Source organism: Orcinus orca, chromosome 1, assembly GCF_937001465.1.
Source record: "Orcinus orca chromosome 1, mOrcOrc1.1, whole genome shotgun sequence".
Taxonomy (NCBI): domain Eukaryota; kingdom Metazoa; phylum Chordata; class Mammalia; order Artiodactyla; family Delphinidae; genus Orcinus; species Orcinus orca.
Genome location: NC_064559.1, coordinates 154,954,926 through 154,980,995, shown reverse-complemented (window position 1 = coordinate 154,980,995; position 26,070 = coordinate 154,954,926). Strand labels below are relative to the sequence as shown.

At 38.9% G+C, this 26,070-nt stretch overlaps 1 protein-coding gene across 1 annotated transcript in view; it reads right to left on the bottom strand.

Annotated features, from left to right (window-relative positions):
• Positions 1–21,309: 21,309 nt before the first annotated feature.
• Positions 21,310–26,070, bottom strand: part of C1H1orf141 (chromosome 1 C1orf141 homolog) — a 41,865-nt gene continuing 37,104 nt past the window's right edge. Inside the window, 4 exon segments of the mRNA XM_049698461.1 lie at positions 21,310–21,378; positions 23,263–23,581; positions 23,584–24,004; positions 25,725–25,878. Of these exon segments, the coding sequence (XP_049554418.1) occupies positions 23,418–23,581; positions 23,584–24,004; positions 25,725–25,878 (739 nt within the window). The 3' untranslated portion in view covers positions 21,310–21,378; positions 23,263–23,417.

The following is a 26,070-nucleotide window of genomic DNA, read 5'->3' as shown; positions in this document are numbered from 1 at the left end:
TTCCCTGTGGCACAATGGTTAAGAATCTGCCTGCCAGTGCAGGGGACACGGGTTCGACCCCTGGTCCGGGAAGATCCCACGTGCCATGGAGCAACTAAGCCTGTGCGCCACAACTACTGAGCCCACGTGCCACAACTACTCAAGCCCGCGTGCCTCGAGCCCATGCTCCACAACAAGAGAAGCCACCACAATGAGAAGCCCGTGCACCACAACGAAGAGCCGCAACCCTCTCGCTGCAACTAAAGAAAGCCTGCACGCAGCAACGAAAGCCCAACACAGCCAAAAATAAATAAAATTAAATCTTTTAAAAAAAGAAAAAGAAAAAATAAAGCAACTATACCCCAATAAAAGAAAAGATATGTACCAATACTGTAGTAGGGTATTATTATAGGGAATTAGACTTTTAGGTATTTTAGGTACTCAAACCTCTTTCCTAACCTTAGTAATATTAATCACAGAATTATATATGGGAAATTTATACATTATCTGATAAAATTTAATAAAGTTTAAAAAATATCTTAAAAAGCTGTACAAGATTGGAAAGACTGGATTTAAATGTTCTCATTGATATACAAGCCTACTCTAGTTGGAAATGTCAACATTGTAGGTTGATATATTTTATATCTTGCTAGGTGTAATTACTAGCAGAAAAATCTCCTTTGTATTTAAATCATGTCTTTTGCTTTAGCCATCATGTTTCTCCATGAAGGAAATTGATCAGTACTTTTCCCTACACGTCTCAATTTGCCCTGGCTCACTTGCTCTTCTTATACTGGAATTTATTTGGCCTTTTTGGTGTTCACCAATTTCTTGTTTCACTAGATCAGCCAGCCTAGATCATACCCAATAACATACTGTGTTGTACCACTGATTATGCTATAGCCAGGGAGCAAAGGTCATAGGTGTTTCCTATTTGAACAATGCTTTTAAACTTCTGAGAACCAAAGTGCAAAGAAGTAGAGTGCAGCTTCTCTGCAGTGCCTTATACTTCTCTGTGTTGGGCTGGAAGGAATGACCTCAATGACGACTGATGGGTGGCCTGGCAACGTGCTGCAACTGAAATTCATTATCTTATTGCATCCTTACCACTCTAGGAAGTAGGTATGGTGAAACAACTTATAAACAGGAAAACAAAGGCCTAGTGGAAGTATTAGGCATGCCCTGAGTCTCACAGCTCTAAGTAACTGTATAGATTTGGCCCTAGTCCGTTCAACATTCAGTTTGTGCTCCTCCACTGGACACCCCTGCCTTATTTGGGGTAGGTGGACATACTTGCTTCTAAAGTTCTCACAATGCCATTACCCCCTTCAGTTGCCAAGTTTAGTGTTTAGCAATGCTATGAAGAATAATCAGGATATAGGAACACCAGTCTATTAAAATCATTGTCACTCATGACCCATTCACAACAATACCATACCAGACATCAATTTAGGCATTGAAAATACAGACACATTTCAAACTCAGTTTATTTACAACTGAACCTCATACAAATCTATCCAAAGTCAGCAGCTTTGAATCTTCTGTCTCTGTGAACTGACTGGCCTCACTATCGACCTATTCACATGGCTCTGCCCAATCTACAACCACCTCCAATCACGCTTCAATTCAAACCAAACTAGTTTTATCCCCTCCACTACACTGAAGCTGGTCACCCCTAAGTCACCAATGACCTCCATGGAAGTAAACCCAGCTGACTCTCAGTCCTTCTCTTGCTTGACCACTTCACAGCATTTGCACTGCTGACCCTCTCCCTTCCCTTAGCTACACTCTCTTTCCTTGATTCCTGGGACACCACACACTCTGCAACTCCTCCTGGTTCTCTGGATGGCCCTTCTCATTTGTCTTTGCTGGTTCCTCCTCTTCTACCATATCTTTAAAATAAAAGTTTCATATGCCTCAAGGCTCAGCCGTGGGTCTTCTCATTTGATTCTACATATTCTCACTAAATAATATCATCTCATTCCATGGCTTCAGTTATGATTTAACATTCCATCAACACTTCCTAAATCTACTCATGTATGTTCTCTTGAACTCCAGGTTTGTATATCCAACTGTGTCTTGAACATCTTCACTTGGATGACTCTCTCTGAGGCTCTTCAACATGTCTAAAACTAAATTCATCCTTATCCCCTGAACACCAGCAAACTGCTTCTCCTCCACTGTTCCCCATTGTATCAAGTAATGAATTCTAACCAGCTGAGATCCTGGCTGTCTTACTTAACTATCCAAAATATTTACTACTTCCTTGGGACTTCCCTGGCGGTCCAGTGGTTAAGACTCTGAGCTTCCAGTGCAGGGGGCATGGGTTCGATCCCTGGTCGCGGAACTAACATCCCACATGCTGCACAGTTTGGCCAAAAAAAAATAAATGTAAAAAATTTACTACTTCCTGTTTATCAGATCCAATTAGCATATTTCAATCCCTATACTGAACCAGTTGATTTTGTATGAGAATGTTCAGATGATTAAGATCTCTGTGGACTATATTATGGCAAAGAGTAGGAGATTTGATGCAACCCTGAGGCTAGACTGTGATGATGTACTCCTGACCCTGCCATTTAAGAAGTAAACTGCTTCTAGTCAGTCCTAATAAACTGATGAAGAGAAAAAAGCATTTTCCATATCAATACAGCATACTAGGTGTCAGGAGCTGTAGTGTTGACCTGCCTCAGTAAAAATGCGACATGTGAAACATTATCTAAAATTGGAGTCACCTCCTGATTAAGTTTATAATCATTCTCAGATATTTGTCAAGATCTGCCTTCTGTATTGGACAAACAGGTGAGTTAAATGGAAATGTGATAGGTATCACCACTCATGCATCTTTCCAAGTCTTTGATGATGACAATAATCTCTGCAATTTCCCTAACGATATGCTATTCCCTTTTGTTACTGTTCCGGTAGGATGGGAAAGTTCCAGAGGCTTTCGCTTTCTACAATTATGGTCTTTATTCCATGAGTCAAAGAGCCATTGTGAGGATTTTGCTAGTTGCCAAGTATATCTGTTATGTCTAAACATGCATCTCTTCTAATTATACATTCAAGAATTGGATAAATAACCACACAGTGGCTCTACAGACCCACTGGGCCCACTGTGTTTCAGATTTGGGCTAAGACTCTAGTTGTCACCTGACTCAGCCCCCAGTTTCACTGGTAGTCTACAGTGATATGGGTGCCCAGGAATTAGTATCAAGTAGCCAGTGTTCCATAATCCCCAAAAGGTCTGCGTATGTCCTTTCCCCCAGTACGAAGTCACTCTAGTAAATCACTGCAGTTCCCTTTGAGGAAGACTCGGAGGAAGATATGGTGTATACTTGTACCATGATACAGGAGCCTTCCTCAAGGACACTTGACACCCCCTTCAGTGCAAAGGGTTCTGGTTCTATAAACTGGCTTATGTCTGGAAACTGAGTAAGAGTGTGTGAGTCTCCATTTTAGAAACTCAAGTTAGATTTTTTTGCTGTCAGTCTGGCTTTTCCTGTTATATAGATTAAGCACCATTTTAGTAGGTTGCCTTGCTATTACATTCGTAGGGATGTTGTAATCAATTAGCCACTGCCAAAGATTCCTGGGGATTAAAATATTCTGGTTACCACTATGTTACTGCTTTCCTTTTATGGTAAATATGCCCATCTCGCCTTTGGTGGTTAAGAACTGCTACTTGCCTCTGATACTCCAGACTTCTATCATCTCTATTATAAATAGTGAGCCCACCTCAATAGTGAAATTTCCCACCTTTATGCTTGGCTTATGGAGAACAGCCATGACAGAACTTCTCAAGGATGTGTATGCTCTACACAAAAAGATGTTTCTCAACGTGTTGATGATGGGCGTGTCCTCTCAGGATGTAGTTGAGAGATGGATATGTAGATTATTCATGATAAAAGCCCTCCAATATTCCTATCTCCCTAAACCTTGGCATTCCTTCATCTACATTATAATGGAGGAAGTTTTGGTCTCTCGATCTCATTAAACAGAGGCCACTTTTAAGGCCAGGTCTTAGTTAACTAACTATAAATTGTCAGAATATTTCCACCTACATGAGTTAAAACATTAAATCCAGAACCTCTGGTAAGAGCACTCATGTCAATACATATGGCCCAATCCAGTGTTATGGCCCATTCTTCCTTAAAACTCATCCCTATACATATTCTCCAGGCTTATATTGATATAAATTAGGAAAATCTTGCAGTTTTTTTGGTATATAAACTGCTTCCTCCTGGGTCAGACTTTGTACTTGCTCCCCTGGAGCATACTGATATCTGACCCTACTAATGGGGATAGTGGATAGTTTTCAAGCAAGGAAAGGCTAATATCAGGCACAGGAAGACAAGCTTCTTCTACTGTTAGAAGAGGTTCAGAGTGACCTGAGAATTCAAAATTCTCAACTTGATCTAAATCCAGCCGGATGTATCCCCACTTCAAGATTTAGGGTCCCTCTGCTTCCCTATCATTTTCCTAACTTCTTCATAAGAGACATGGCAAAGCTGTAAATTCAACTGATGTAAATTCTGTAAACTGGACAAGTATATATTTATTCACTTTTAGGAATACCAGTCGTGTAGCTACAAGAAATGAGAGATTCTTTTAGAGCTGCCATAGAATTTCTCTAGCTCTCTGATGGAAGTGAAGCAGAGAGTATAAGGACCTGAGTTTGATACTTTCTTTCTGTAAGTGCTTTAGTCCGCTCAGAAGAATCTATCCCACACCACGGTCTTCATGGTCATAATTACTGCTGTGATGGTCACGTGCAGCAGGCACAGGCTCCAGGACACTTGGGTCAGCAGGCACTTCCTCACAATCAACTACAGGTGATTATTTAATCAATCATGCTACTTCTGCATGACATGGGTAACCAGTATTCATTTCCCATTAGCAAGGTGCTCAGCTCTACATTCAAATCCAAACCAATCCCCAAATCCCATCTTTTAGGGTCTGTTTCCTGGAACCACTCCTAGTAACAATTTCTGTATCAATCAGAGTCCAGTTAGGAGACAGAAATAACACTAGTTATTTGATTAGAGAGAATCTAATACAAAGAAATATTAACTAGGGACTTCCCTGGTGGCGCAGTGGTTAAGAATCCTCCTGCCAATGCATGGGACACGGGTTCAAGCCCTGGTCCGGGAAGATCCCACATGCTACGGAGCAGCTAAGCCCACTACTGAGCCTGCGCTCTAGAGCCCATGCTCTGCAACAAGCGAAGCCACTGCACTGAGAAGCCCTCGCACCGCAATGAAGAGTAGCCCCCAGCTGGCTGCAACTAGAGAAAGCCCTCGCGCAGCAACAAAGACCCAATGAGACCAAAAATAAATAATATAAATAAAAATAAATTCATCAAATTCAAGGTTTAAAAAAAAAACCCTCCAAGGTATCATGGAGGTAGCAACTGCAGGAAGGGAAGGGGGAATAATGGGAGGAGACTGGAATTATTAAAACCTATAGGAGGAACCCTAGTAGCTAAAACACAGACCTCTGAGGAAGAGATGCTGCTCAGCTGATACTGGAATCTTTAGTTTAGAAAAGGCTCCCCGTAAGCCTGGGATCCAGACCTTTGAGGAGGAAGCACCAACTGGCTGATGCTGTGGGCTCTGAGAGGCACTAATAGATTGGCCCTGCAAATTCAGGGAAAACCGCAAATGGCTTTCACCCGGTGCTATGCGAAGGCCCTGCTGTTCCTGGGCTGAAGACTTGTTGCTGGAGCATTGCTAACAGAAGGCAGACTGGAAAGGACATTTTTTTCTTCCTCCTCCAGCTTTGCTATCTCCCTCTAGCACCACCTATGACGGGGCCTAACACAGAGCCAGCTGGCAAAGCAGATGCATGGTTTGCAAAATACAAGCACCAGCTTCACAAAGCAGAATAGAGAAGTGTGGTCCAAACCTAGTGCAAAGTTTGGAGCTGAGAGACAATTAATAACTGGCGTCCCCATTTTAGTAAAAGGAAGCACCATTCACCAAGTTGCTCACCTTAGAAGCCTAGTAGTTACTCTCAGGGCCTCTCTCTTCTCATCTGCCATATATAGTCCCCTAAATACCTCCCAAGTCTGAACCCACTGCCGTCATCTTCATCCCTCACCAAGACTACTGCAACGACATCGTCACTGGTCTTCAGCCAGATGACTGTGGGTCAACAATTCATTTTCTACATAGCAGCTACACAGCAGCCACAGAGATTCTGTAAAATGCAGATCTAATTATCAGGATAAAATCTATCTCCTGCCTTCCTTCACAGCTTTCTCCTTTTGGCTCTCCCTGCTCTAAATTCATGGTTGACTTTCTTTAATTCCTCAAATACACCCTCTCATTTCTGGATCTTTGCACCTGCTCATCACTTGACTTACAGATTAAACCCCCATTCCCACAAACCCCACCTCCCTCCTCTGGCTAACTTCTTCAGGTCTCAAAAGAGAGACTCTTCAGTGAGGTCTTCCCTACCCACAGACTCAGGTAACACCCACTCCTACATGCTCTTTAAGAGACATGATAAACTGAGTTACTCATTGGAATAGTCTTTTCCTACTCTCTGCCTATTGCCTTCCCCCTACCATTCATGTTCAGACCACAATGCACAGGCTGCTGGTTACTACAGATGGTTGCCATTGCAGTGTACGTGGATCATAGGCTGCAAATCCTTAGATTCTGTGCTTAAAATTCAAAGGTGAAAAAGATTTTAGAAAGAATCATTTTTCCCCTGCTCATGCCTTCTAAACCAGATAAACACCTTCCAAAACTTCTCTCACAGTCTTCCCCAACTGAGTTGTTGGAAACTATTCTTCCAGTTGCTTAAGTCCAAAACTTTGGAGTCATCTCTGACTCCTCTTTTTCTCTCACAGCCCATAGCTAACTTTCAGCCAATTCCATTAACTACATCTTTAAAGTGCAGTCTTCCCTTGGTACCCGAGAGGGATTGGTTTTAGGACCCCCACGGAAACCAAAATCCGAAGATGCACAAATCCCTTATGTAAAATGGCACAGTATTTGCTTGTAAGCTATTAACCCTCCCACATACTTTAAATTATCTCTAGGTTACTTATAATACTGAATACAAGGTAAATGCTATGTAAATAGTTGCCAGTGTGGGCAAATTCAGGTTTTGCTTTTTGGAACTTTCCGGAATTTTTTTTTTTTTAATATATTCTATCCACAGTTGGTTGAATCTGCAGTTGTGGAGCCCACAGGTATGGAGGGCCGACTGTCCATCCGTATTCCAACATTTATTACTTCTTCTACTGGCCCCCTAGTCCAAGTCACCATCTGCTCTTGCTAAAATATTGTAATTGTCTCTTCAATGGTTTCCCTGCTTTTATCTTGTACTCACCATTCCTCATTAATCTTTTCTCCCCAAAGCACCCAAAGTAACATAAAATATTAGTCAAATATCACACCACTGCTCAAAACTGTTCAATCACTTCCCATCTTATTCTGAATAAAATTCAAAACATTATAATGGTTTACAAGGCCTTACGTGGTCTGGCCTTTTGTTACCTTTGTGGTTTCACCCTCTACCGCTTCCACTCCACCTCTGTCAACTCAGCCACAATGGCCCCTTTGCTGTTCCTAGAACCCTTGAATTCCACTCCGCCTCAGGGCCTTTGAATTTATTGTACTTTGCCTAGAATAGAGTTCCTCCACATATCTCCATGGTTCATTCTGTCGCTTAATTCAGATCTTAACTCAAATTTCATCTTATCAAAGTGGTCTCTCTCAACCCTGAAGAAACAAATGAAAGAAGAACTAAAGAAATGATGAGCTATACTGTGTTCATAGGTTGGAAAATACAATATCATTAAGGTGTTAATTCTCTCAAAACTTATCTATAGATTTAATGCAATTCCTGTCAAAATTCCAGCAAGCTTTTTTTATAGATGTTGACAAGATGATTCTAAAATGTAAATGGAAAGGTAAATGAAATGAGAATGGCCAAAACAATTAGGAAAGGTGGAAGACCCACACTACCCATTGTTTATTTTTTTATTTTTTTTGTGGTACATGGGCCTCTCACTTTTGTGGCCTCTCCCGTTGTGGAGCACAGGCTCCGGACGCGCAGGCTCAGCGGCCATGGCTCATGGGCCCAGCCGCTCCATGGCATGTGGGATCTTCCCGGACCAGGACATGAACCCGTGTCCCCTGCATCGGCAGGCGGACTCTCAACCACTGCGCCACCAGGGAAGCCCACACACTACCCATTTTTAAGCCTTGCTATAAAGCCACAGTAATCAAGACAGTGTGATACTAACATAAAGATATTCATATGGATCAATGGAGTAGAATAGAGAGCCCCAAAATAGACACACAAATACAGTCAATTGATTTTTGCCTAAGATACACAATTTCAATAGAGAAAGAATAGTCTTTTTGATAGTGCTGGAACAATTGGATGTCCATAAACAAAAACAAACAAACAAAAATGAACTTCAACACATACCATATACCTTATATAAAAATTAACTCAAAATAGATCATAGATCTAAATATAAAACCTAAAAGTATAAAATGTCTAGAAGAAAACATTGGAGAAAATCTGTAATCATGGATTTGGCAGCAAGTTGTGTTTTTTTTAATTGTAGGAAAAAACACATAATATGAAATCTACTCTCTTAGCAAGCTTTTAAGTATGTAGTATCGTATAGTTAACTGTACCTATGCACATTGCTGTGCAACAGGTCTCTAGAACTTTTTCATCTTGCATGACTGAAACTCTGTATCTATTGAAGAGCAACTCCTCATTGTCCCTTCTCTCCAGCCCCCAGAAACCACTATTCTAATTTCTGCTTCTGAGTTTGTCTACTTTAGGTATCTTACATAAGTGGAATCTTACAGTTTGTCCTTCTGTGACTGACTTAATCTCACTTGGTTTAATGTCCAAGTTTCATCCATGTTATTACATATTACAGGATTTCCTTCTTTTAAAAGGCTGAATGATATTTCATTATATTGATATACCTTTTTCTTTATCCATTCATCCATTGAAGGACATTTAGGATGTTTACATGTCTTGGCTATTGTGAATAATGGTGCAGTGAACATGGTAGTGCAAATATTTCTTCAGAATCCCGTTTCCAGGCCTTTGGGGTAAATACTAGAAGTGGGATTGCTGGTTCACATGATAGTTCTAATTTTAATTTTTTTGAGGAATCTCCATGCTGTTTTCCATAGTGACTGCACCATTTTACATTCCCACCAACAGTGTACAAGGTTTCCAATTTCTCCATAGCCTCATTGATACTTATTTTCTGTTTTTGTTTTTTTATAAAAACAAACTTTTTATAATCACCATCCTAACAGGTATGAGGCAATATCTTACTGTGGTTTGATTTGCCTTTCCCTTTCATATACCTGTTGGCCATTTGAATGTCTTCTTTGGAGAAATGTCTATTCAAGTCCTTTGCCCATTTTAAAATCAGGTTATTTGTTTTTTTGCTAGTGATTAGTGGGAGTTCGTCATATATATTGGATAGTAATCTCTTATCACATAATGTGCTTTGCAAGTATTTTCTCCCATTCCATAGGATGCCTTTTCACTCTGCTGATCATTTCCTTTGTGGTGTAGAAGCTTTTTAGTTCGATGTAGTCCCACTTGTCTATTTTTGCTTTTGTTTCCTGTTCTTTTGGTGTCATAACTAAGAAATCATTGCTAAGACAAATGTTATGAAATTTTTCTTCTATGTTTTCTTCTAAGAATCACATAATTTCTGGACTTACATTTAAGTGTTTAATCTATTTTGAGTTGATTTTTTTCTACATAGTGTAATATAAGACTCTAATTTTGCTCTTTCACATATGAATATCCAGTTTTCCCAGCACCATCTGTTGAAGAGACTATCCTTTCCCCATTGTATAGTCTTGGCACCACTGTTGAAGATCATTTGATCATACGCACATGGATTTATTTAGGGGCTCTCTATGCTGTTCCACTGGTCTGTATGTCTGTCTTTATGCTAGTATCATACTGTTTTGATTGCTGTAGTTTTGTAATATGTTTTGAAGTCAGGAAGTGTGAGGCCTCCAGGTTTGTTCTTCTTTTTCAAGAGTTCTTTGGTAATTTGGAGGCTTTTGTGGTTCCATATGAATTTTAGAATTTTCTTCCTCTTTCTGCAAAAAACTCCATAGGATTTTGATAGGGATTGCATTGAACTGTAGATTTCTTTGGGTAGTATGTTCATTTTAACAATATTAAGTCTTTCAATTCACGAACACAGATATCTTTCCATTAATTTGTGTCTTCTTTAATTTCTTTTAGCAATGTTTTGTAGCTTTTAGTGTACATATCTTTCACCTCCTTGGTTAAGTTTATTGCTAAATATTTTATTCCTCTTGATGCTATTGTCATGTAGTTAACATGTACTCCCTGATATGATGTGATTAGCAAGACACTTCACTTCTGTGGTATCCTTCCCTGAAACTCACAACCCTAGTTTAATCATAAGAAAACATCAGACAAACCTAAGTTCAGGGCCTCTATAAAATACTTGACCAGTGTTTTTTAAAACTCTCAAGATCATAAAAAACAAGGAAAGACTGAAAACTGTCACAGATTAGAGGATACTTAAAAGACAAGATGAAGAAATGCAATGTGGTATCCTGAATTGGATCCTGAAACAGAAAAATAACATTATGTAAAGACTGGTGAAATTCAAATAAAGTCTTAGTTTAGTAGTTTTTTTGTTTTTAAGAGTCTTCTTTGACCAATCTACCTAAAATGTCATACTTCCTATGGCTTACTGTTCTCTAACCTTACCTTATCTTTTCTTTCAGCTTTGCCACTTATTGATTATGTTATATTAGCTTATTGTCTGTCTCCTCCCAATAAAATATTAGCTCCATGAGCAGGGGTGGATGGAAGTTTTATGAAACCTGAAGCTTTGTGAGTCCTTCCTAAGAAAAAAATGCAAAGTTAAACATGTAAAATAAGGTACCAAAATGGATATCTACTTAATATAAGAAACCAGAACTAACAACTTTTTAAAATCTGACAATTCACAGAAACTATATCTTTATTAATTGCTTGTCACATTTCTATCTATAATTTTTCTATACTTTTGCTGCATTTTTATTTGACTGCTTCTGTATGTAATAAAATTTTATAATTTTTTTAACACCTTTATTGGAGTATAATTGCTTTACAATGGTGTGTTCATTTCTGCTTTATAACAAAGTGAATCAGCTATACATATACATATATCCCCATATCTCCTCCCTCTTGCGTCTCCCTCCCACCCTCCCTATCCCACCTCTCTAGGTGGTCACAAAGCACTGAGCTGATCTCCCTGTGCTGTTTTTAATAGAGATAACACGAAAATAATTCAGTCTTTCTTCTGGCATGGTTTGACCAGTTTGTTATCATTATTGGTACATGGGATTTATAAATATGCATCTTGACACCCAAACTCACTGTAGTTCTATTGCAAATACACACCCTACAAACACAGAAATTCTAATAAGTTCTATTTTGCAAGATTCCCATCAAAACAGAAAAAAAATGCATTTATAACTGTGTATACTACATTACCGAGTATTTGCCAACAAGAGAGGATTTCTGTTTTGGCTAAGTATTGATAAAACTCAAATCCTCTGCTAATAATTGTGTTGATGACTGGAAGAAGGTTTCAGAGATAGCTTCAGATTCTGTATGTTACAGATCTTGTTTCTTCATATAGCCATAAGGTTTTGAAATTGGCCACTACTGGACACATTTTATTTCATGATATGTCCTCTGGACCTGTAAATTTGTGTCACATGGTATGTAAGTAGCGCAGTAGATGGTGGGAATATTCTTGGAAGCCATTCCTACATTAAAACAACTTAACTTCATACAGAAGTGGCTGCATACCATCTATACACAACCTACTAAACCCAGACCAGATATATTCCTAATTCAATTTCTCCTTAGAAGGATTCCCAATATTACTTCTGCCACTCAGTGTCATCTGCTATGAGGGGAAATTTGATGGTAAAAAAAAACGGAGTGGAAAGAGACAACATTCTTAACCAATTTCAGCTCAAACATCTTCTGCAAATTTTATAAAATGTATAAAATATAATCCAAGCCTTAGAAAAAGGGGCTTGAAGCTTGTTTCATCAACTTCAAGGTCCATGTCCATAAGAGTGGAGACTTTTTTTTGTTCACAGCTGTATTCTTGATACCTAGAAGAGTGTCTTACATAAAGTAGGCATATGATACATATATGTTAAAAGCAAGAAAGGCAGGAAGAGAGACAGAGGAGAAGTGGAGTAGCTCTTTGCATAATTTGGATTACAGAAGCATAATATGGCTTCTCCACATTCGGCAAAAAATAACTATCCTTAGAGTTATTTCCAAGGAAGGACAATGCATTGGGCCAAATGAGGTAGTCTAGGATACTAAACCACTCCACATAGTAATATGTCAATACAAGGAGGTGATGGGCCTGTTTGGACTCAGAAGTAGGCAGAACTATGAGATGGCCCAGGAGAAAGAGGTCCCGGATGATAACTTGAGTAGAGTCAAGAGAAGAAACTAAAGTTAAGATGGAGGGTTTACATACGTATAAAGACCCAAGGAGGCACCTCTAAGAAATGTTGGGGTACTGAAGGCTTCTCCTGATGACTTTGGAAAGGCTAAGTTGTTGATAAGTAACACAGCTGTGTGTCCATGCTGCCTCATCAATTCTACTTCGCACTGATATTCAGTAGCAACACACCAGTGTGGCGACTCTTCAGTTAGAATGTAGGAATATTTCTATAAATGCTGGTAAACAGTAACTTCCTCAGATCCTCTGAGACTTGACCTACAGCCATGGTCATCTTAGCTCCTCCTCTGAAATCCCTCAGACCTCCCCACAAACCTGCAACCAAGTCTAGGAATAATACCTTGCTTCAGCCATAAGTTTGGCCAGTGCCTGTACTGTGCTCATTATTAAATCTTCTGCATATAACCCCGGTTCTACTAAGCAGTCGACATAGCTGCATGGGAGAAATCATGAACTGAGAGGAGGCCTAGTCTCACCCTCCTGGTACCCGTGGATTAGCCTAAGAACAGAGCAATCTGTTGCTTAGATTGTTTTCCCTAGGGCTGAGCTTTCTCAGGGTAGAGCACTGAACAGGTAGTTCACTTCCCCATCAAATTATGTGAGGGCATAAGCCGAGTCTGTCCTAGTCATTGCTACATTTTCAGCAACTAGCACAGTGAATGCACATAGTAAGTACTCAATAAACATTTTTTGATTAAAAGTTGAACAGTAAAGAGGAAGAAGGTAGAATCTTAAAGGTCTAGACCTGGAAATGTCATCTAAAATCTTGAGAAAAAAATCATTAGAAATGTTTTCTCGTATGCAAGTGGGAAATCTGAGGCTGGACAGGTTGAAAGTCTTGCCCAATCAACCATGTGAATTATGAATAGAACTGTTGAAAAACTCTGGCCTCTTGTATCTTCATCAGTGTTCTTTTCACTGCACTGGGCTCCCTCTCTTTGCTCCAAGAATACAAGTAACCCCGCTATAGCGCTTCCCTGGTGGCGCAGTGGTTGAGAGTCCGCCTGCCGATGCAGGGGACACGGGTTCGTGCCCCAGTCCGGGAAGATCCCACACGCCGCGGAGCGGCTGGGCCCGTGAGCCATGGCCGCTGAGCCTGCGCGTCCAGAGCCTGTGCTCCGCAACGGGAGAGGCCACAACAGTGAGAGGCCCGCGTACCGCAAGAAACAACAACAACAACAAAAAAAAAAAAACAAGTAACCCCGCTATGAATTTCTCATAGCATGGAGAAATTCAGAGATGATCAGTACTGTTGTCCACATAGGAAGTGGAAATTTTAAGTAAACTCCAGGATTACACAGGAAGTAATCTCATATTACAGCTGCAACTGGTCTTGCTTTCTTCCTATTCTGGGAACTGGTGGGCAGGGTGAAGTCATGAGTTTGAGCAGAGTGGGAGAGTTTGGAACAACAACCATGGAACGCGCAAAGGGAAGTCAACAGGAGTTAAATAAGAAGATTGCTGAGAGCTGAGAGAATGAGGTTGAAATTAAATAAGATGACTGTGCATGGACCTACTCAGTATGGTGCATGAATTTTCTCAGCAATGTTGGCAACGATAAAGAAATACTCAGCCCAAAACATTGATAGTGTTGAGTTTGAGAAACCCTGCCCTAGAAACATTTTAAGTGTTTAATGGCCACATGTGGCTGGCAGTTACTATATTGAACAGCACAAATATAGAACTTTTCCATCATTGCAGAACATTCTACCATACAGCTCTGGTCTAGAAGATTTTCAAGATCCTTTTTTAACCTCTGAGGTCCTAAGCAAATCAATGAAAGAAAAGAACATGATAGTAAGGATGCTAACAGAAAGAAAAATAAGGCAACAGAATGAAATAGAATTGCCTTTAGAGGCATCAATTACCAATTATTGCCACTAAACATAGAGAGTTCATATCTGAAACATACAGGCCATATTTTGATTCTGTTTCACACAGAGTGTAGTGTTTAGATCAAATTAATTATTGACTAAAATTAATTAAGCATGTTGACAAACTAAACACCACTTTGGAATCTACATTGTGACTACTTGTCTTACTAGTTCTGTTTTTTTTCTGTTGTCAACCCACTGCTCTAGCTACAAGTACTGTCCTACTTCTTTTTTGGGCAGAGAATATATATAATGAAGGCTTTCTTTAGAGTGAAATAGGCGGTAAGTGGGATTTACATTTAATAATATACCCCAGTTTTAATAATAAGTGGTTTTGATTCTCCCTTTGGGAATTGAAATAAAACTCCGTGTTGCTCATACCTCACCTGTGCTTAATCCTGGGCACCTGACTCCTGGAGAAAGATGAGATGTCTCTGATCTCTTTAAATATCTGAATGGCTTCCAGGCAAGAGGAGGAATGTTTAAAAAATTTATCCAACTGTAGAAATAAGAAAGTTGATTACTGATTGTCCTTGCAGTGGAGTACTGGGAATTGTTGGATGGATCCTTGGTAGATTAATTCTATAAGGGTGTGCACCTGTTTTTTTTTTTTTTTTTTTTTTGCGGTACACGGGCCTCTCACCATTGTGGCCTCTCCCGTTGCGGAGCACAGGCTCCGGACACGCAGGTTCAGAGGCCATGACTCACGGGCCCAGCCGCTCCGCAGCATGTGGGATCTTCGCGGACTGGGGCTCGAGCCCATGTTCCCTGCATCGGCAGGCGGACTCTCAACCACTGCGCCACCAGAGAAGCCCGGGGGTATGCACCTTTGATGGGCTTTCTACTTGTAGAAAATCAACTGTAATGCAAATGACTTGTTCACAGCAATGCAAATAAATTTTATCTGTAGAGATATAATTGATTTCCCTCTGGTGGAAAAGATAACCTCAAAATTTTAAATTCATTTCCCTATAGGATGTTAATCAGCTTTTTTTGTTTTTTTAAACACAAGTCAGTGTGTTTTTTTGTTTTTGTTTTTTTTGGCTGTGCCGCAAGGCTTTTGGGATCTTAGTTCCCCAGCCAGGAATTGAACCCAGCCCCCTGGCAGTGACTGAGTCCTAACCACTAGACCGCCAGGGGATTCCCCACAGATTTTTAACTTATTATTAGTAAAGAACTTTCTGACAGTGTGTACTACCTTCCAATTGATCTTTTTTTTTTTTCTTTTTTGTGGTACACGGGCCTCTCACTGTTGTGGCCTCTCCCGTCGCAGAGCACAGGCTCTGGACGCGCAGGCTCAGTGGCCATGGCTCACGGGCCCAGCCGCTCCGCGGCATGTGGGATCCTCCCGGACCGGGGCACGAACCCACGTCCCCTGCATCAGCAGGCGGACTCCCAACCACTGCGCCACCAGGGAAGCCCCCAATTGATCCTTAAATCTACTTACCACCCAGCTCTGTGCCCTGGGAGGTTGATTTCTATGGATTACCTTGTGGGCACTGCTAACTCAGAGCTGGGACTAGAATGAGGCAAGAGAGACACCTAGGGTAACACATATAAAAAGCACTCATTCTCAGGCCCTGATAGAAAGTGCCTCCTTAAATGTGGTGCCCTAGGCACTTCTCTAGCCTCACTCTAGTCTCAGGCCTGTCTTAAACCCAGACTTCAGATTGATTTTAGCCAATAGCATTATAGTCACAAAAGCGCAAGAGGAGAGTGAGGTTCTGGTATTTATTATTACTACTGTAAGCAGAGAGGTAGGGGGTCCCCGGAGAAAGAAAACCAAGCATGGGTTTCTTGATATAAGAGAAGTCATTTTTGGTCTAAGCCATTTTGGGATCTATTTGATGCTAGCCCAGGCTATTAGACTGAGTTCCAGGACAGTGGCTCAGGACTCAAGGGAAGATTGATGACTTGCAGTTTGAATTGCTCTGGTGGTTCTCTCCCTGCCACTCCTTCCATATCCACACTCAGTGTTACATGATTGAATCGTAATCTTTGACAAGAGGCATTTTGGGAAAGTACATTGGAAAATATATATATATGTTGGAAGCTAAAGAATAAGGTCCATTTTCCCCACCCAAATTTGGGAGTAACTGGGAAATAGATGCAGCAGGTAGTTTGATGGCAATCATAACACAGTTCAAGCTGTTTGGAGAGTGTGGCTTAGGTTTGAGAGCTAAATGAACTTGTTTAGGACTTTGTTCTGCTTCCCTGTCTCCAAGGATGGGATTGCCCACCCAACGGAATGTTTGAGTCTGCAGAATGCACACATTTACCCCATATATTGCTGCTCCCTCTGAATTGGGTCAAAGAGGGAAGAAAAGAATCAATTCCCTAGTGTTAACAGCCTTTTAACAGATTAGTCCCATGCAGTCAAGAAACTTGGGCTAATTGCTTCCACCCCTAATGAGGCTTCTCACTCCTCGGTGGAGAAAAGTGGTGCAATGTGTAGGGCAGGAGACCATGGGCGTTACCATAGAGAAGTCCCTCTCTCCACAGGGCAACAAGAAGGGAGGGGGAATAGTGCTCTTGTCTAACTTTCCCTTACCTTTTGAATTTAATCATTAAGTTATGTTCAATCAGGGGTGTGTCTAGCACCCTTTGGAGAGGATTTTAGCAGCTATCAGGGAAGTCCTGCTCCTACCTTTATGAGATCGCTCCAGCAGTGTACCTTTTTGGATTCTCCTAGGAATATTGGTTAACAGTGTTAATTTTGTGTTCAGAAGGCTCTGAAATACACATTAATCGTTATTTAACAGAGAAGAACAAACCTGATTCTGTATTGGATCTATTCCTTTAGCTCTAACCTTTGTGCTCTGTTGCCTGCGCCTAGTCATGCTGGCTCTGCACCTTTGTAAAACAGTGTTGCCTGTAACCTGAAAACTACACGACAGCCCATCCTCAAGGCTCTGCCTCCCTTGACCTTTATTTAAAGGTGTAACACTTTTCATTTATATAAAGTTGCAAAACAGAATAACAGTTGTCTTGTTGGAGGTTTATAGGCACATCATGACCAGACCTGCCTGGGCAGCTGCAAGAACAAAGGATTATCACATCCCCTCAGTGTGCAGCAACCAGCCACATCCCCTCCACTCTTAGTATAAAAGAAGCCTGAATTCTAACTCAGGTAAGAGGCAATTTGGGACACTAGTCTGCCATCTTCTTGGTCTGCTGGCTTTCTGAATAAAGTCACTATTCCTTGTCCCAACACCTTGTCTCTCGATTTATTGACCTGTCATGCAGTGAGCAGTACAAGCTTGGACTCAGTAACAATTATGTTAATTCAATTAACTCGGAGACCATGACGTGTCAAGAGTAAAAATTTCATTTCCTATTTTATTTCCCATCTCAAATTATGGCCATCTCAAATTAAGTCATCAGAGGCACTGTTATGAGATTAATACACTCCAATAATAAAATGCTAACACAGAAATGCCCAATTTTGAATACAACTCCCTCAACTATAAAATTTCTTGGGAGAAATTAAATTCAAAGATTAAAGTCCCAAAGAGATTGTAATAGTCTGACTTTGTTGTGGAAACAATTGTACATTGTCTCAGTGACTTACAATGCCAAAAAATTATTTTTTGATCATGTTACATGAGGGCTAAGGGTTGGGTGAGGCTCTTCTGGGCTTTGCAGGATTCAGCTTGCCTTGGTTCCGAATGTCTTCTCATACTGGCACCCAGGTTCAAGGAGTGGCCACTACTTGAGACATGCTGATCTCATGGTGGAGGACAGGAGCAAGAGGGGCAATGTTGAATCATGTAAGTCATGTCTACTCACATTCTATTGGTTAAAGTAAGTCCCATGGCCAAGCCCACGTCAATGGAGTAGGGAGATACACTCCAACTATCGAGACACATGGAAAAGGTAGGGAGGAAATGAGTAATTGTGAACAAATGGAAAATATCGTAAACAAGTGTTTAAAAGTTTTGCCTTTATGAATTAAAGTCTCCAACCTCTACTTCTCTCCCATCTTTCTTACCTTCACTTCTGCCACATCTCTCTGACTTCTGCATTCCTCTGCTCCTAAGGGATCATGTGATTACATCAGGCCCACCAGTAATTCCAAATAATCTCCATATTTGAGGTCAGATGGTTAATAAACTTAAACCCATTTACAAAGTCCATTCACAACTGTATCTAGTGTTTGAAAAATAAGGATCAAGAATCTTGGAGAGACATCTTTGAAATTCTACTTACCACACTGGCTTCAATAAGAAAATAAGAAAAATTATTTTTGAACTCATTTAGTCCTGGTGCTTGTCACTGTCTTCTAGGAAGTTGGTTTATTCAAAATATCCATTCCTAGGGGTCAATTCTGAGCATTTCTTTTTTGATATGAAATTAACCTTTTTTTTTTTTTTAGACTTTCAAATGTGTTGGCATAAATTTGCATGTAATATTTCCTATGATTCTTTTGCTCGCTCCTACATCTATGGTTGTTTCTTTTCTCATTCATAATCTTATACTGCTTTTTTTGCTCCTTTCCCTTAAATCAGGTTTGAGAAGAGCTTATCCATTTTAGTGTGTTTTAAAAACAAACACACAAAACAACAACTTTTGCTTTTATCTATTTTTTTATACTGTATTTTTATTTCTAAAGTATTTTTAATGTTTATCTGTATTAATGTCTTACTCATAATTGCTTTTGGTTTGTTTTATATGTTTTCTGTTTTCCAAAATAAGAACCTCGGGATCCTTTTCAGTGAACTCTTTTCACTAAGAAGAAAGAAAGAGGAAGAAGGTAGAAATGAAGAAGAAGAAGGAGGAGGAGGAGGGGGAGGGGAGGATGGGAAGGAGGAGAAGGGTGAGAGAGAGGAAAGAAAAATAAGACCTACACTTTTCTTTTAAACCAGCTTTTGCTGTTGTTCCGTAAGCTTTGAAATGAAGTGGCTTCCTTTTCATTATTTTTCACTTTATAGTTTGAGTTTTGATTTCTTCTTTATCCTTTCTTTATTTTTAAATAGTTAATATATTTGGATTCTGTTTAATTTTGATTTCTTTTTATTGGGTTATTTTTTTAAAAGGTCTCTACATTCATTTAAAAAAAAAGTTAAGTGTTTTTGTGTAGCCTCGCACATAATCCATTTTCTATGGACAAAGTCAAAAATTTATTTTCTCTGTTTCAAAGAAACAACGAAACAGGGGTTTATATCCACTACATCAATTTTATTAATTGCATTATGTAATTACTCCATATTCATACTTTTTTTTACCTGTTTAACTCTGAAAGAGGTGAATTGAGGTCTTCCACAATAATTTTATGTTTTTGAAGTTCTCCTGAGATTTCCAATAGCCTTTGCTTTATATAACTAACTGTTCTGTTGTTTGGTACATATATAGTGCACCAAAGATGCTGTTATATCTTTTTCAGATATTGTGTTTTCATTATTACATAAGGCATAAGGTCCTTCTTTGTCTTATTTATTGTTTCTAATCCTAAATTTTAACATCTGATATTAATAATGCCACTCCAATCTCTTTTTGTTTCATTAGTCTGATATCTCCATCTTCACTCCTTTATTTTCAAGCTTTCTTTATTGCTTTAACGATATTTCTTATAAACAGTATACAGTCATCCATTTGTATCAACAGGGGATTGGTTCCAAGGCCCCCAACAGATACCAAAATCCATCATGCTCAAGTTCCTTATATAAAATGGAGTAGTATTTGTATAAAACCTATACACATCCTCCCATATACTTTAAATAATCTCTAGATCACTTATAATACCTAATACAATGTAAATGCTATGTAAATATTTATAAATACAGTGTAAATGTAACTAGTTGCTGGTGCTAGGCAAATTCAAGTTTTGGTTTTTGGTATTTTCCAGGATTTTTTTTTTTTTGGACTACTTTCTATCTGTGGTTGGTTGAATCCACAGATGTAGAACTCATGGATACAGAGAGCTGATTGTATAGTTAAGTGTTATTTTTAACTCAGTCTGAGAGTCTCTGTTTCTTAAAGAGAAAATTCAACCAGTTCAAATGTAGTATGACAGATACTTGATATCAATGTTTTTATGATATTATGTTTGTTCTTTCTCATTTTCCATACATTTTTTAATTAATTCCATTTCTCCTTATTTTGGAAGTCTTATATTTTCTATTCAGGTAACAGTTAACTCTTCTATCAATTCAGATTACAATTGAGAGTAATACATACAACCAGTGTTTTATAAAAAATAGTGTAATGAGTGTGTGTGGGGGGGTGTCTGTGCTGCACTTGAATCAACTTAAGTGCTTTTATTATTTTTCTTGTCAAATTATCCCTGTCTCCTCTAGCATCTTTAACTGTTCTATTTATTTAATAGCTGATTGCTGAATGAGCTGGACTTGGCAGGATGAGCAAACAGGAAAAAACTTTTTTTTTTCAGATTTTTTTCTGACTGTTAATCCTACAAAATTACTATGTTTGCTTATTCCTCCCCATCCCTAGGTGAAACCTCTGGCAAGTCTCATAATTTTGCCCTTTTCTCCATTACATCCTGCCTGGCTGGCCACCGTCTACTTGCTGTGCCCCTTTAGATGGCTTGTTGTTTTTCTTAGTTGGCTCAGGGAAGCTCAGGTCTGTTTTTTGCAATATCTAGTGACCACAGTTGTGTAAATGGTAGAAGGTAAAATCCTGCCCATTATGGACTGGTACTATAAGAGCAAGCAGAACACGACCTCTGTTGAGGCATCTGAAGGAAAATTCATGGAACTCTGACTTCCCAGTTTTTTCATAGGTTTACAGTTTCCTTGTTGGTCTCCTGGGGACCAATGAGACCAGGAACACTTACTTACACAGGACCAAAGACAACCTTTCCCTGGGTAATCCACAGATCCCAAATGCTAGCTAGTCCCTGGATACAGCACAACTTCCATTATTACCTTCTAACTCAGAGACTGGTTTCTAGGGCCATATTCAGATCTCAGCATCAGAATAGAAACCATGTCTAATCTTGCACCCCATGTCTTGCAGATGCCAGCATCTATTTGGCTGAGGAGATAATAGATTAAATCTGAGAGTGGAAGAGAAAGGTGCTGAGTTTATGTCACCATCTTCCCAGAATCCACTGCTCTCTTCTGTCCAGCTATGTCAATGGCCAATCTCAGCCAAATGGAATTTTTAAGTTGATTTAGTGCCTTTCTAAAGGATAAAACTCACAAGCTCCAGCAGAAACTTCCAAAAATAACATACAAAATCCTCAGTTCTAATTTGAGTCTACTTTGGGCTGAAGTCTGGACACTGATTGTAGTTAGGTTTAGCATTTAATTTAGAAAAGATGGTAGTAAGACATTTTGGGGAACATCTTTTAAGATGTTATGCTTACACGAAGAGCAGGAGAAAGGATGGGAATAAAAAGGGAAATTTAAATGAATGCTTACCATACTCAAGATACTCCACACTGTTGTTTTAATCTTAAAAATGATAATACAGTAAAATAAGGTATTGTTGTCCTCATCTTAAGGCAGGGATATGGAAAAGTGAGACTCAGATAGTTTACGTTATTTGCCCAAGTTTACTCATAACTGCCCAAACCCAGGGCCTACACCTGTTTCTCTTGTACTGAATATCAGGAAACCCTACCGTCATTACTTGGGCTATTATTAGGTATATTTTCTCTTTCTTGTCATTTTTATTGTTAGTGGTTAAGAAGAGTCTGTGTTTTCTCTTCTGAGCCAGCAGGGTAGTTAGGGAAACTATTTTGCTTTGCAGTGAGCAGGGGAGGAGTGAATATGGGGGTGGGGTAGAGGTAGGGGGAGAGTGGATAAGAGCAAGCAAAGAGAGCAAGAGGGTCAATCCCTGTTTTCTGGAAAGAAAGAAAGAGGACTTTATGACTTTGAGTTGCTGCAGCTACTGCTTCTCCTCCCCAGCCAGTAACAAAAAGAAAGGTAAAGAGCCAGGGAAAGCTTGTGTGTTTCCACCACCTTATCTTGAACCCTTTTTCTCTTGCTCTTCCCTCATTTACAAAGTCTCCAGTTACACTATCTTTCCTTGATCTCCATTTTCTCTACTTGTCATCCTATTTGAGAGCCAAAATCTGCCTCTACTGTGAAAAGATGTCCAAGAGTAACACTGATGACACACAATAAAGAAAACCTCCGGTCAGTGGAAACAGAGAAGCCTGAACAAGTTTACCTCCTTACCCTGGAAAGTTTCCAAAAGACCTCCAAAACCTTCCTTTAACTGAAATGCTTCTAATTAACCTACTTCTCCTCAAGTACTAACAGTTAAGATTTTTTTTTTTCAAAGTCCTTAAACTAGCGGATTGCCAATGAACTCTTCAAATGCAACTTGTTTCTAAGGTGAATTCCGTCTTTATAGTGTTTGGGTTCACGAGAAGATAATGAGTAGATAAAATAGCAATATAATAATATATTTAGAACTTTTAATCCTTTAAGGATTTGCTGCCAAAATTATCTTATTAAAGATAAATTATTCTTTTAAATTATTTAGCAATTCAGAAAAAAGTCAAAGTTATACTTGGTAAAGGCATTATATAGTAAAGAAGTTCCAACGTTTACTAACAAAAAGGTATTTGAAATTTTACAGTCTTTTAATTGCATGAATTGCTAATGTAATACTAGTTTCTAATGATTATCCAAAATGCTGCTACGACGATTAATTCCACATGCATCAAGTTAATGGTATATTTGTCTTGTTTGATATCCAATTATGGAGCAAGGTTATTGATGTTATTTGGCTTCCGACAGCAAATTTCCAGAGTCAGTCTGTGCCATTCTTGCTCCTGAATCTACTTTACTGTAGGAATGCTGATGATTGAGGGATCTAATTGAGATAGGAGAAATTCCTGAACTAGTTCCTCTTGTTGATCATTATTTCCTAATTTTGTCCTCTTATTTACTAAAAATAGTATACCACTGTTGGTTTGTAATTCCAATTTCTATACTTTGTTTTCTTCTACCATCCACTAGAACATTACCATTTAGACAAGGATTTCTTCTGTGATCTTGGAACTTTATTTGCTTCCTGTTACCCAAATTTTGCTGTATAAACAATATTTTATGAGGTGCTTAATTTTTACTTGACAAGTTTAACAAATCATCCAATGGTGTTACATTATTTATTTTATGGACTTTGAGTATATTTTTTGAAGGCTTTGAGCAATATTTGACAGGCGAGGCACTCAATTTGCTCATTGTTTTTACTGTAGAAAACGTTTTTTCAAATTTGCCGTTTTAGCACTCATTTCTTGAATAACAGTTTTATCAAGGAAACCCACAGATTTTTTTGTTAGGCTGGAAAAAGTCTGTGAAAAGTTATAAAGTTTATTCCAAGATACGTTTTCAAATATCTGCTTGCTAGTTTTCTTCCTTAGTTTATCATCTACAACTCTACGGCTTACTTCAAAAGATACTGCTTGTATAGCTTTCTTCTGTGTTGTAGGCAGAGTTCTTTTGGGTTTGGAAGGAGTAGTAAATTGACCTCTAGCTACAGATTTGAGCATTCCACAATTTCTTTCTAAAACAATATTTGAGCTTTTATATGGGTAACCATTCCCATTTTCCATAGAATGGGGAGGAAGCCTGTTTTTTGTCAAAAGTAACATTTGTACATAGCCAGTCTCATGGAAAATTATGGGATTTGTATCATTTTCTTCCTGTGGATTAAAGAAGAGAGTATTCGTCATCAGTCTATTGAGGCAAGAAGGCTATAATTTTTAAAACATGAAAATAAAATCGTAAAGTATTCTAGAAATGACTACATAGAAGCTTTTAATATAAACAATAATGGTATTTAAACATATAAAAAAGATGTCCTTGTATGTGACACAATTCTTTCTCTTGACACTCTGTTCAGATGTTAGGAGTAAAATCTGAACTTTTGGCCTCCTAAAACCCTTTTTGAAATAGAGTGAGATATAAAGTCTTTATGTTTGGTGTTGTCACTGGGAAATATGATAGTTGGTGGGATGGAACATTGTTCTGTCATTTCTTAGGTTTCCATGTCCAGAAATAAGCAGCATACCAAAAAATGGATTGAGTCAAAAATCAAAAGAAATATAACTGATTATAAGCCAAAATTACAGTCTGAGTATCCTAATAAGTTCAGACAGTGGAAAATTTTCTTTAAAATAATTATATTCATTACTATACCCCAACATTTAGCACAATACGTAGCCCAATAAAAAGTGCTCAATATATATCTGTGGAATAAAATAACCGAAGTAATAGATTGACTTAAAAATAGATTACTTTTATCACAGTAGTAGCAAAATCTGTATGTATGAGCTACTCACTGAACTCTTTTCCACATTTCCATTGTAAGGAAAAAAGATTAACTCCATAGAAACTCATCAAATATGAGTAGAACTAGTATTTAGTTTGTAAACTTTAAGTCAATGATTGCTACTTTTCTTTTAGAAATATAATTAATGTAGTAAGAAATTAGGATCATCTCATTGTATATTAGTGTCCTTAGTGTGAAAGGCATATTAATGCATACAATCACTGAAAAAATGACAAAAGATCTAGTTTTGCAATCCACTGGTGATGCCCATGTTACCTATTTAGTGATAGGAGTAGAGGTCTGTCAAAGTTTTGGTCTGTCTAATCAATACCTTAGGGAATTTTCCACCTTCCGAGTCAAAGTACACTTAGGTAGAGGCAAAAACTCGCTTTATCAGCCTCGCTTGAGGTTAGGGCGTAGGTGTGTGACCTAGGCTCTGCCACTCAGACACACGTAAGACAGTCTTCAGTTCAGAAAAAGCAAGCATTTTGAAAAGTAGGCATTGTGAAAACTATTCTAGTGAGGATGGTGGTAGATATATCTAGCGGAAGGGCAGCACTGGCAAAGATCTTAGAAACAGTGTCCCCTGCCCAGAGTCAGAGTTGTAAACTTTTATCTGTGACAACAGCATGGGCCCCAGTGGAGCAACCTGGGGCTGTAACAGGGTTAGTCCTGATTGGAGAGATTTCAAGCCAGATTGTCTCTCCAGCATCCCAGAGACTCTGAGCTACCAGATGGCCTTTAATAAATGTATTTTCTGGTTGAAATAGTTAAAATAGATTGATAGAAAAGTGAAACATAATCCAGTCATTAAAAAAAATACCATCTTTATATTTCTTTTATAATCAAGAAAATTTGATAAATCGTTCTTTATAAAGAAAAACACAAAATTTTCAGCTGGTGCAGAGGAATCCCCAGATTTGGGGTGGAGGTTCTAAAAAGAACACTAAGAACTTGTGTTGTTGTCACTTCAGAATATGAAGCCAAGAGGGAAGGAGAATTTATCAAAGATTCTGGGCACTGGAGTATGACATTCCCACAAGGAGTAATAATACACATTTTTACTGAACAGTAGTAGATGTTTTTATTACCGTGTAAGAAGTTGCTGTCTTTGCTAGACTAATGTCGATTATCTTGGCATTTGACTTTTTCAGTTCATCCTCAAAGCACAAGGGGGGCAAGCTTTTCTTTCTTACTGAATACTCATTTAATTGATCCTTTCTGATGGATTTATTGTCTTTTGTACTAAAATCATTCATCTCTGGAGGAGATTTTATTCTGAAAATGAACACAAGTTCAGCATAAATGTTTATAGGGCTGATTTCAGCTTGTCTGTTCTTGTCTGCCTTTCCCATTCCTCAACGTCATTACTGCTATAGAACAAACGTATGGACACCAAGGGGGGAAAGCGGGGGCGTGGGGTGGGTGGGATGAATT